Consider the following 12,046-nt stretch of genomic DNA (forward strand, 5'->3'; position numbering starts at 1 on the left):
CCTGCTGCAATGCAATCTGAGCCCTGCCACATGCACAATGGAGGACCTTCTTGCAGCAACACCAGAAGCACTCCAAGTGGCCAGATACTGGTCAAAGGACATTTAATCAACTACCAAGTTTGCAAAATTTGTGGTTTTTTAATCTGTTTGTTTGTTTTGTTCTCTTAGAAATGTAATATAATTGACTGGTTGCCCTGACACGACAAATAAATAATTTTAATTATTGTATTGTTTTAAAGTTTTTGCACTCCAAAGAAGATATGTGCAGTGTGCATAGCAATTCATTCATTTTTTTTTCCAAATTATAATCCGGCCCTCCAACAGTTTGAGGGACTGTGACCTGGCCCTGTGTTTAAAAAGTTTGAGGACCCCTGCCTTAACACATGGGATCTTAAGCATCCATCATAGTAAGCACCCATAAATAAAGGGGTGAGGGAGAGAAACCCATTCTTGTTCAGGCATTGTGGGTGGGTGGCCAAGTAGAAAAGAAATGAAAGGGGAAGAGGGGAATATGGCTTTGACACATGAGAATGAAAAGGACCCTAGAAAGATACTTTTTCCTTCTGTACTTGAGAAAGATCATTGAAATAATCCTCTTGCTCAAGTAGGGTGCCAAAATGGCTGGTCACCTGGGGAGCCATGGAATAGCAAGTCTGGAATCATAGAATCATAGAATCACAGAATCAAAGAGTTGGAAGAGACCTCATGGGCCATCCAGTCCAACCCCCTGCCAAGAAGCAGGAATATTGCATTCAAATCACCCCTGACAGATGGCCATCTAGCCTCTGCTTAAGCAAAATACAATTTTGACAAGCCAGAAGGAAGGCTGCAAGGGAAGGAAGAAGGGTCAGGTCAAGCAGAGAGATGTATCATGGACCCAAGGAGAATTTATTGAGGGGTCTGGCAAATGGCATGGGTCACTCTGGGTCACTTCCATTCCCTACCTCACAAAAGAGAGGCTTCAGTAGGTTAAGTGATTAGACCAGGATCTCATTTTTTACTGATGCTCAAGTAAAACCAGGCTGGAATTACGTCATCCTCTATCCAAGAGAGAAGGCTAAAGAAGGCCAACAGTTTTGCTTGCTCCATGATAGAAATCTAGCAGCGCAATGCATCTGGGCTGAGTGGGATGGGTCAGCAACAGCCCACACACATACAAAGAAGAGGAAGAAAGGGCTTTTAAGTCATAATGGGCCAAGATCAAGGGGGGCATGCTCCACAAACCAGTGGGTGGATCATGCTGGGTCTTTAGGGTTCACTAAAGCAGGGTCACAACCCACAACTGCAGTTACCACTTGGGTCAACAGGAAGTGACACTCCACCACTCCAAGTCAAATAATTCCTATTTCTGACTTAGATTCTAGGAAGCCCTTACAGAATAGAAATATTAATTTGGAGTGACTGTCTATTTTTAGGTGGTACATGTGACTCTTAGGGGACCACTGCACTGCAAACACAAGCTTTAAAGGTATATGAGAAAGTCAACTGGTCTCACTTGCTAATGTTATATGTACACCCCAGAGTGCCTTGTAAGCCGCCCTGAGTCCCTGGGGGGAGGTGGTGGCGGGATATAAATTATTATTATTATTATTATTATTATTATTATTAAAAATATAAATTATTATTAGTATTATAAAATCTGGCTACCAGTATTAAAAAAACTCAAAAATTACAGCAGCAAAACAACAGAGAGTAAACAATCAGGCACATCAAATCACCTCTCAACAAAAGATTCCCCCCAGGCACTTCCAAGCCATTAAATGCTAATCAAGGTGGTCAGTTGAAACATTCACACCTAGCTCCAGCAGACAAAAGTCCTTTGTCCCACCGTGGTCATTCCACAGATATATAAACCCATTTTCCTACTTCCAACAGACCTCACTACCTCTGAAGATACTTGCCATAGATGCAGGCGAAACGTCAGGAGAAAATGCCTCTAGAGTAGACCATGGCCATATAGCCCGAAAAAACCTACAACAACCCATTATTATTATTATTATTATTATTATTATTATTATTATTATTATTACAAGCCAGTAAAGGTGGTTCCAGTGCTGATTGGCACACTGGGTGCAGTGCCTAAAGACCTTGGCCTACACTTAAACACAATTGGCGCTGACAAAATTACCATCTGCCAGCTGCAGAAGGCCACCTTACTGGGATCTGCACGCATTATTTGCTGATATATCACACAGTCCTAGACACTTGGGAAGTGTCCGACGTGTGATCCCATTCAACAGCCAGCAGAGTGTCTGCTGTGGACTCATCTTGTGTTTCAAATAAATAAATAAATAATAATAATAATAATAATAATAATAATAAAGTTTATTCTTCTAATAGTGGAAAGACAATCTTGATCTGGACCCCCTGCCTGTGGCTAGGTTCTGCACTTGTTTTTCCAGTGCTATACTTCATTCACCTTTCAATTTAAAATAACATGTATATTGTAAAAGTTATTCCAGTGTTTCAAATACAAGAGGTGACTTACATGACTTAGAAGAAGAGTTGTGTTTTTCTGGGGCCAGAACCACTCTATCTCTTTTTTCCATACCCCGGGCGCCCCGGAAGCCTGCAGCTTGTGGCCATTGTCATTTTTGAGCTCCCCCCACCATATGCGGCAACCACAGATTCTCCAATCCGATTGGAAGTTTCAGCATCCGTTCTATAAGACGACTCCTGTGTATAAGACTACTCCTGCGTATAAGACTACTCCTGCATATAAGATGACCCCTGACTTTTGAGAAGATTTTCTTGGGTTAAAAAGTAGTCTTATACATCAGAATATACAGTAAGTTCTCAAGGAGATGATTTCATAGGAGCAGGTGAGTCATACAGATATTCTCTTTCTCCCTCCAATGGCATCAAATAAACAATGGTGAGATAGTGCAATGCCTTGATGCTTTGGAGGCTGAGAGGGACAAGAAACTTTTGAATGGTGGTAAAGAAAAGCTGTTTTCAATCCCTTGCTGGGACCAGGTCCAAGGGATCTATCCAGAAAGGAGGTTTCAACCCTCCGCCATGTCACCTGGGTCTTGGATATTTCTTTTATAAAAGCTGGCTCAAAATCTAAGTTTACCTCTGGTCACAGATACAATACTCCAAAAAGCCATTTCCAGCTTCCCTGTCATGTCCCACCACTCTGAACCTCAGTCTCACAGCAACTATGTTCAAGGCTTATACAAGATATAACAGATCCTTTTCAAGCAGACTGAAATGCATCATAGAATTATGGGTTTAACTACACTGAGTCCCCTCTGGGAAATAGGGCGGGTAACAAAGAAAGTTTATTTATTTATTTACTCCATTTATACACCGCTTTTCTCAGCCCTTGGGCGACTCAAAGTGGTTTACAGTAGCAAAGTTGTTTATTATTATTGTTGTTGTTGTTGTTGTTGTTGTTATTACTACTACTACTATTACTAGTAGTAGTAGTAGTAGTACTAGTACTACTATCTGAAAGTAAGTCTACCATACTGATCTGATGAGATTGTAGACATGTGGGGGGCAGCTTGCTGGCTGTTCCCACAGCATACCCAAACATCATTTACTGAGAATGGATGGAAAGCTGATTAATGTGGGTCAAAAGCATACAAAAATGGGTAATGATGCCAAGGCTGCCACCAATCCTTTTCTATCAAAATGCACCACATTTTAGGGTGGTGTATTTTACCTGATTGAGTCCTCCATTTCTTTCAGGGACTTCTCAACCTCTTCAAATTGCTCCCGGGCCTTCTGTGCAGCTGGAAGACAAAAAAGAAAATTATTTTTTTCTACAAAATCAAATGAAAATGATAGTTCCCACTGTGGCTGCCTTGCAGAGTTTTATTCACTGCATCAGTGTTGTAGTACAGTGTGCTGATCAAGCTCCCACTAGTAGTAGAAGGGGAAAGAGGGCTGCTTAGGTGCTGGAACAAGAGCAGCAAAGGAAGAGAATTAGGGAGATATTCATGACACCTACAGATACTGAGTCATTTGAAGGTTTCACAGACTCTGAGATGGAGGAGGAGGGAGATGGGAGTACAGGCTTGAAACGGGTTACTCTGGAGCAAGAGTCAGATGAAGAAAGGGAAAGTAAGCGGATCTGTGAAATACTTAATGCTCCAACTGAGGAAGAAGACTTCATGGGGTTCACAGGGAGTGATGGGACTGGGAGTGATGACGGAGAGGAGGATGGGCTAGATTGGACCCGTGTACAAGAGATCAGGGACATATGTACTCAACTCACATCAAGTGATGAGTTTGAAGGGTTTTCGGGAGACTGGCAACCTGGAAATACATGGGGTGATCTAAGTCTTGATAGACGCTGGAAAAGTTGGAGGGACGGGCGGTGGCGAGCAGATGTGGAAGCAAAGGCACCTGAGAGTGAGGAAGACAGGGTGGAGTCCAGCTCCTCCTCTGATGAGGAGTTATCGGATAAAAGTAAGGTATCAAACTATTGGAACTTTGCAGTAGGCAAAGTGTTGTATTGGGCTTGGGACTTTGTTGCTGCCATTACTCTTGCCTTGGGTCCTGGGACTGCAGGTCGCCGTGCTTTCGTGCTGCTACTGACTGGAATCCTGTAAGTGCTGACTTCTACTTCCTTGCTGACTTCGGATTGTTTTTGGGACGACAACATTGCATTTTGGACTTAACTTCTGCTTTTGGACGTGCCTCGACTTTGGGCTGTTTCCTGACTACGTTTTTGCTTGCTCCCACCTTGCTACACTGTGTTTATTGAACTCTGTGATTTTGAAGCAGTTTGCTTAAAGTTTTTGTTATCCCAGATTATATTCCTATATAATCGGGATTATTCTCCAAGTTGCGTTTTTTGCATAGCAGTTTGCTACAGACTTTGTTTTCTTGCTAGATACACTGAGTTAAGTGTTTCTAAGCTATTTTTGTTACTTTAATAAACCTTGTTTGGACCTTTTACTTGTGTTTGGCTCCTTTAAGGCTTCTGGTTCATGACAATCAGCATCTCCAGAACTGCAGTCTGGGCAAGGCACTGTCTTACCAGTGAATTGGCAAAACATGCTAAGCAAGTGGTATATGTATGAGAGAGAATGTAGATAGGTAGGTAACTAAGTTAGTGCTGGGTGGCAGAAATGAAGACTAAATCACTTTTAGAGGGATTTGCAAGAAGCAGCACTGGCTACATCCACTTTGAGTGATTTGTTCTTCTGCTTAGTTACCCCTGAAATCTATATAAATAAAAATGTAATGTTCGTTTGTGGGATTAACAGAACTCAAAAACCACTGGACGAATTGACACCAAATTTGGACACAAGGCACCTAACAACCCAATGTATGTCCTTCACTCAAAAAAAATTGATTTTGTCATTTGGGAGTTCTAGTTGCTGGGATTTATAGTTCACCTACAATCAAAGAGTATTCTGAACTCCACCAACTATGGAATTGAACCAAACGTGGCACACAGGACTCCCATGACCAACAGAAAACACTAGAAAGGTTTGGTGGGCATTGACCTTGAGTTTGGGAGTTGTAGTTCACCTACATATGGAGAGCACTGTGGACTCAAACAATGATGGATCTGGACCAAACTTGGCATGGATACTCCATATGCCCAAATATGAATACAGTTGGAGTTTGTGGGAAATATATCTTGACATTTGGGAGTTGTGGTTGCTGGGATTTATAGTTCACCTACAATCAAAGAGTATTCTGAACTCCACCAACTATGGAATTGAACCAAACGTGGCACACAGGACTCCCATGACCAACAGAAAACACTAGAAAGGTTTGGTGGGCATTTACCTTGAGTTTGGGAGTTGTAGTTCACCTACATATGGAGAGCACTGTGGACTCAAACAATGATGGATCTGGACCAAACTTGGCATGGATACTCCATATGCCCAAATATGAATACAGTTGGAGTTTGTGGGAAATATATCTTGACATTTGGGAGTTGTGGTTGCTGGGATTTATAGTTCACCTACAATCAAAGAGCATTCTGAACCCCATCAATGACAGAATTGGGGCAAACTTCCCACACAGAACCCCCATGACCAACAGAAAATACTTAAGGCCATACAGTGCAACTCCCTTCACCAGGACAAGAAAACGTAATCAAAGCCCTCCCAACAAAGAGCCATCCAGCCATAGATATAGATAGATAGATATGATTATTCACACACGCAGATATAGTATCATAGATTTGAAAGGGACCTCTAAAGAAGGACAATAATATGTTACATGTTCCAGCGTGGGCAAACCAGACACCCTCCACATCAACACTGACAAAGAAACAGCAAGAAATACTGTTTACCCACAAGTATAAAGAAATTACATATATTGGAAACCAACATTTTCTCATTACTTTATTTTCCAGATCAACAGACTGGGCCACAGCAACGCGTGGCAGGGAACAGCTAGTGAGAAAATAAATTCTTCAAGTTACCTAAATCAGCAATCATACCAGGTAGACTACTGCTCATCCCATTTCACAGCAGAGAACTGAAGTCAAAAACACAACTTAGTTACTTGGATCAATATATAAAATGTAACCCTCAGAACCAACCACCCATCCACTCCATTGCAAATTCACTCTCCCACTTTCACCCAGAGCAGCCTCCTCCTACCAAAGATGTTTTTTCTGCATTTTCTAGACTACACTTCCCATCGATCCCACCTGTCCGAAATGAGAGCTGCTGCCTCAAATATCTGAAGAGTATCTGGTTAGAGTAGACTGACCTACAGTGTGAGAACAGGGAGACTGGTTGGCTTTAATGCTACAAGGAACAGCCTTTTATGTTTGTAAAGAGGGAGCTGCTCTGGTTGTTCAAAGCAGAAAGGGGGGAGGACACCACAACAAGATCAAATGGCTTGAATTTCTTCTCCACACAACACTGGGTCTATTCCAAATGGCTTGAAGGTATGGTAGGAAAAAAGAGACAAGGCATAATGGATCTGCTGCTCAAATGTAGTCTATTAATAGCTATCTAAAAGGACCACTTCCTTCTTACTGCAGACCAAGAGCTTACCACCAGCCAATTTCTATCCTCCTGGGGCACAGCTTAAGAGCAGACGGCGGATGTTGCTCTTCTTCTTTGCCCTTGGCGGATTGATGGAAGGAGAGCAGAAGCAAAAGCAGCCGAGCTTTCCAAGCACACTCCATAAGAACGTGCAACAGCTTTCTTTGCCCAGGTTTCTACCTTTTATTTGATTCATTTGCTTATTCTTAATACTGGTTAAGCAAATCTTCAAGACAGTCAAGTTTTGGAGCAGTTCACAAGACAATTCAAATCTCAAAACAACTGTGAAAAATTTAACACAAACAGTTCTTCTCCCTTCTAAACTCATTTCCAGAACTTAGACTCATAGAATCCTAGAGTTGGAAGAGACCTCATGGGCCATCCAGCCCAAGAAGCAGGAAAATTGCATTCAAAGCATCCCTGACAGATGGCCATCCAGCCTCTGTTTAAAAGCTTCCAAAGAAGGAGCCTCCACCACACTCCAGGGCAGAGAGTTCCACTGCTGAATGGCTCTCACAGTCAGGAAGTTCTTCCTCATGTTCAGGTGGAATCTCCTTTCTTGTAGTTTGAAGCCATTGTTCCGTGTCCTAGTCTCCAGGGAAGCAGAAAACAGGCTTGCTCCCTCCTCCCTGTGACTTCCTCTCACATATTTATACATGGCTATCATATCTCCTCTCAGCCTTCTCTTCTTCAGACTAAACATGCCCAGCTGTTTAAGCCGCTCTTCATAGGGCTTGTTCTCCAGACCCTTGATCATTTTAGTCACCCTCCTCTGAACACATTCCGGCTTGTCAATATCTCTCTTCAACTGTGGTACCCAGAATTGGACACAATATTCCAGGTGTGGTCTAACCAAGGCAGAATAGAGGGGGAGCATAGAATCAAGAATCAAAGAGTTGGAAGAGACCTCATGAGCCATCCAGTCCAACCCCCTGCCAAGAAGCAGGAATACTGCATTCAAATCACCCCTGACAGATGGCCATCCAGCCTCTGTTTAAAGGCTTCCCAAGAAGGAGCCTCCACCACACTCCGGAGCAGAGAGTTCCACTGCTGAACGGCTCTCACAGTCAGGAAGTTCTTCCTTATGTTCAGATGGAATCTCCTCTCTTGTAGTTTGAAGCCACTGTTCCGCGTCCAGGTCTCCAGGGCAGCGGAAAACAAGCTTGCTCCCTCCTCCCTGTGACTTCCTCTCACATATTTATACATGGCTATCATGTCTCCTCTCAGCCTTCTCTTCTTCAGGCTAAACATGCTCAACTCTTTAAGCCACTCCTCATAGGGCTTGTTCTCCAGACCCTTGATCATTTTAGTCGCCCTCCTCCGGACACAGCCCAGCTTGTCTATATGTCTCTTGAATTGTGGTGCCCAGAATTGGACACAATATTCCAGGTGTGGTCTAACCAAGGCAGAATAGAGGGGGAGCATGACTTCCCTAGATCTAGACACTATGCTCCTATTGATACAGGCCAAAATCCCATTGGCCTTTTTTTGCCACTACTTAACATTCTTTTGTCTCATTCCGCCTCCTTTTGCATCATGGATGTTTGGTTGTGTGTGATCTTAAAACTCTTAACCTATGTACAGAGCATAGAAAATTTGCCCAGAATAAGGGAAAATTCTGGATCTGAAGTTCATCATTGTGCTCTACGAAGTTTTCCCACCTGAACAATGTCTACTTTGATTGTGCTTTTCCTGCATGGCAGGGGGTTGGAATAGATGATCCATGTGGTGTCTTCCAACTCTATCTATATAAATAAAAATGTAATGTTCGTTTGTGGGATTAACAGAACTCAAAAACCACTGGACGAATTGACACCAAATTTGGACACAAGACACCTACTAACCCAAGGAGTGACTATCACTAAAAAATAATTGATTTTGTCATTTGAGAGTTGTAGTTGCTGGGATTTATAGTTCACCTACAATTAAAGAACATTCTGAACTCCACCAGTGATGGAAGTGAACCAAATGTGACACACAGGACTCCCGTGACCAACATGGGTGAACCAAATGTGACACACAGGACTCCCGTGACCAACATGGGCATTGATGGGCATTGACCTTGAGTTTGGGAGTTGTAGTTTACCTACATCCAGAAAGCACTGTGGACTCAAACAATGATGGATCTGGACCAAACTTGGCACAAATACTCAATATGCCCAGATGAGAACAGTGGTGGAGTTTGGGGGACATAGACTTTGACATTTGGGAATTGTAGTTACTGGGATTTATAGTTCTCCTATATACAAAGAGCATTCTGAACCCCACCAATGACACAATTGAGCCAAACTTTCCACACAGAACCCCCTTGACCAACAGAAAGCACTTAAGGCTATCCAGTCCAACTCCCTTCACTAGGGCAAGAAAACGTAATCAAAGCCCTTCTGACAAAGAGTCATCCAGCCATAGATATAGATATATATATATGATTCACACACACACATATATAGTATCATAGATTTAAAGGGACCCCTAAAGAAGAACAATCATGTTCCAGAGTGGGCAAATCAGACAATCTCCACATCAACACTGACAAAGAAACAGCAAGAAATACTGTTTATCCACAAGTATAAAGAAATTACATATATTATCAAACCAACACTTTCTAATTACTTTATTTTCCAGAACACCAGACTGGGCCACAGCAATGTGTGGCAGAAGAAGGCTATTTACTCTATAATTTGACTCTGACAATAGAGATAGATGGAAATAAAGCTTTCACCGATCATTGCTTTTGTTTACTGATGTACTGTGGGCTTGGCCACACCGCATCCCTTGGGGAGATGGTGGCGGAGTATAAATAAAGTATTATTATTATTATTATTATTATTATTATGTGACCACTGATATATATGGTGTCAAATCATTCAATGCTGTGCTTTTGTTCCAGTTTAGATTATTCTAATTTGCTTCCATTCAGATAGATAAAAGGTTTGGTAACTGGCTCAGTTCTGGCTCATGTGGGAAAATATAAATAATCATGTTATGCTGCTGATTTGCTTATGTAATGAGGCAATTAATAGCTTTGGGATATTGTATCTTAATATTATGCATAATAGACAGAAAAGCCTTAAACACGTATCGACAGTTGGAACATAGCAGAGAGAGAAATGAGGACTGGAAAAATTATTAATCCTGCTCATCACTTGACGCAATACCAGGGGGAAATGAGGAGGTTATATAATTACATATGAGCACATGCAAACATACTCAGTCATTCTCTTGTTTACTCCCATACCATCTATCACCCATCAGGCCATACCTCTAATTCCTCTGGTTTGCTGGAGTTGTGACATAATTCAGAAACCGGACAACCAGAAGCTGATGCATTCTGCCCAGTATCAGGCTCTGGGAGGTCTGTCTGCAAGGAAACTCTTATGCAAACAACTTGGCTTTTAAGACAAAGATTTCAAAGAAAGTGCTTGTGGAGATAATGTAATAGCTACCAAGTGTTGGGCACAAGAGCCATGGTTCCTGACAACTTTCTGGTGTTTTAAACATTAGCTCCCATATTCCCGACATTTGGCCAAGTTGGCCAAAACTTCTGGAGGCTGAAGTTCCAAATACCAAAGGTTGGAAATTAAGGAACTAAGGATGTGGAGGACTCTCTACCTTGCAGGGAAATGTTGGTCTAGATTGGATGCAAACTGCCTTTATTTATTAAGCCAAGTCATGCCAATCCTTGTGCCTAAGGACACTGCCTCTTTGAGACCACAACCTCCTTGTTATTTACACATAGGTTTCCGTTAAGTATGAACCAGGAAACTATTATTACCAGACCAGTGACTATGGTTAACTGCTCAGAAAGAAAAGAAGGTTTGAAACCATGGTTTGAAGTTAGTTTCAAAGGCTGTTTGCCATAGTTTTTTTTTTATCGGATACAACAGAAAATAATCATTAATTAACACAGGAAATCTATATAAATAAAAATGTAATGTTCCTTTGTGGGATTAACAGAACTCAAAAACCACTGGACAAATTGACACCAGATTGGGACACAAGACACCTAACAACCCAATGTATGTCCTTCACTCAAAAAAATTGATTTTGTCATTTGGGAGTTGTAGTTGCTGGGATTTATAGTTCACCAACAATCAAAGAGCATTCTGAACCCCACCAACGATGGAATTGAACCAAACTTGGCACACAATTCTCTCACCGGGATTGTGGCGCAGCATGAGTGTCAGCTGCATTAAGATCACTCTGACCAAAAAGGTCATGAGTTCGAAGTCAGACCGGATTGGAGTGGGTTTCCAACCAATTGTGTGTAGCCTGTTGTTGACCTTTGCAACCCGAAAGACAGTTGCATCTGTCAAGTAGGAAAATAAGGTACCACCTTAAAGTGTGGAGAGGCTAAATTAACTGATTTATGAGGCCATAAAGAAGACTCCAGCAAAGCATTCCAGCGGGGAAGCATGCGGGAATGCGGAAGTGCTTCATCAGCGTCGCAGATGGACGATGAAAGCGACAGCTCCCCTGGTGGCCAGAAATAGTTAAGTAGTCTCTATGTCTGTATATGTTTGTATGTCAAAAATTGGCATTGAATGTTTGCCATATATGTGTACACTGTAATCTGCCCTGAGTCCCCTGTGGGGTGAGAAGGGCGGAATACGAAAGCTGTGAATAAATAAATAAATAAATAAAATACTGGAAGGGTTTGGTGAGCAGTGTCCTTTGGTTTTGGAGTTGTAGTTCACCTACATCCAGAGATCACTGTGGACTCAAACAATGATGGATCTGGACCAAACTCTACACGAATAATCAATATGCCCGAATGTGAACACTGGTGGAGTTTGGGGAAAATAGAATCTTGACATTTGGGAGCTGTAGTTGCTGGGATATATAGTTCACCTACAATCACAGAGCATTCTGACCCTCACCAACGATAGAATTGGCCCAAACCTCCCATACAGGACCCCCATATGGGTCACAGCAATGTATGGCAGGGAACGGCTAGTATTCACTAAGAAGGAAGTAACAAAGGAGTGGCGTGGGTGGGCACAAATCTTATGCACAGATCTCTCCTTATTAAATCCAATTACATATTTTGTCTGAACTCAGCCAACATCTTCTTC

General features: G+C 42.1%; 1 protein-coding gene across 1 annotated transcript in view; it reads right to left on the reverse strand.

Moving 5' to 3' along the window:
- PRKCSH (PRKCSH beta subunit of glucosidase II) overlaps nucleotides 1-12,046 on the reverse strand; it is an 81,345-nt gene that overhangs the window by 22,321 nt on the left and 46,978 nt on the right. Inside the window, exon 13 of the mRNA XM_067464038.1 lies at nucleotides 3,671-3,740. Coding sequence (XP_067320139.1) covers nucleotides 3,671-3,740 — 70 coding nt within the window. The remainder of the gene's footprint in view (nucleotides 1-3,670; nucleotides 3,741-12,046) is intronic.

This window comes from Anolis sagrei, chromosome 2, assembly GCF_037176765.1.
Source record: "Anolis sagrei isolate rAnoSag1 chromosome 2, rAnoSag1.mat, whole genome shotgun sequence".
Lineage (NCBI taxonomy): Eukaryota > Metazoa > Chordata > Lepidosauria > Squamata > Dactyloidae > Anolis > Anolis sagrei.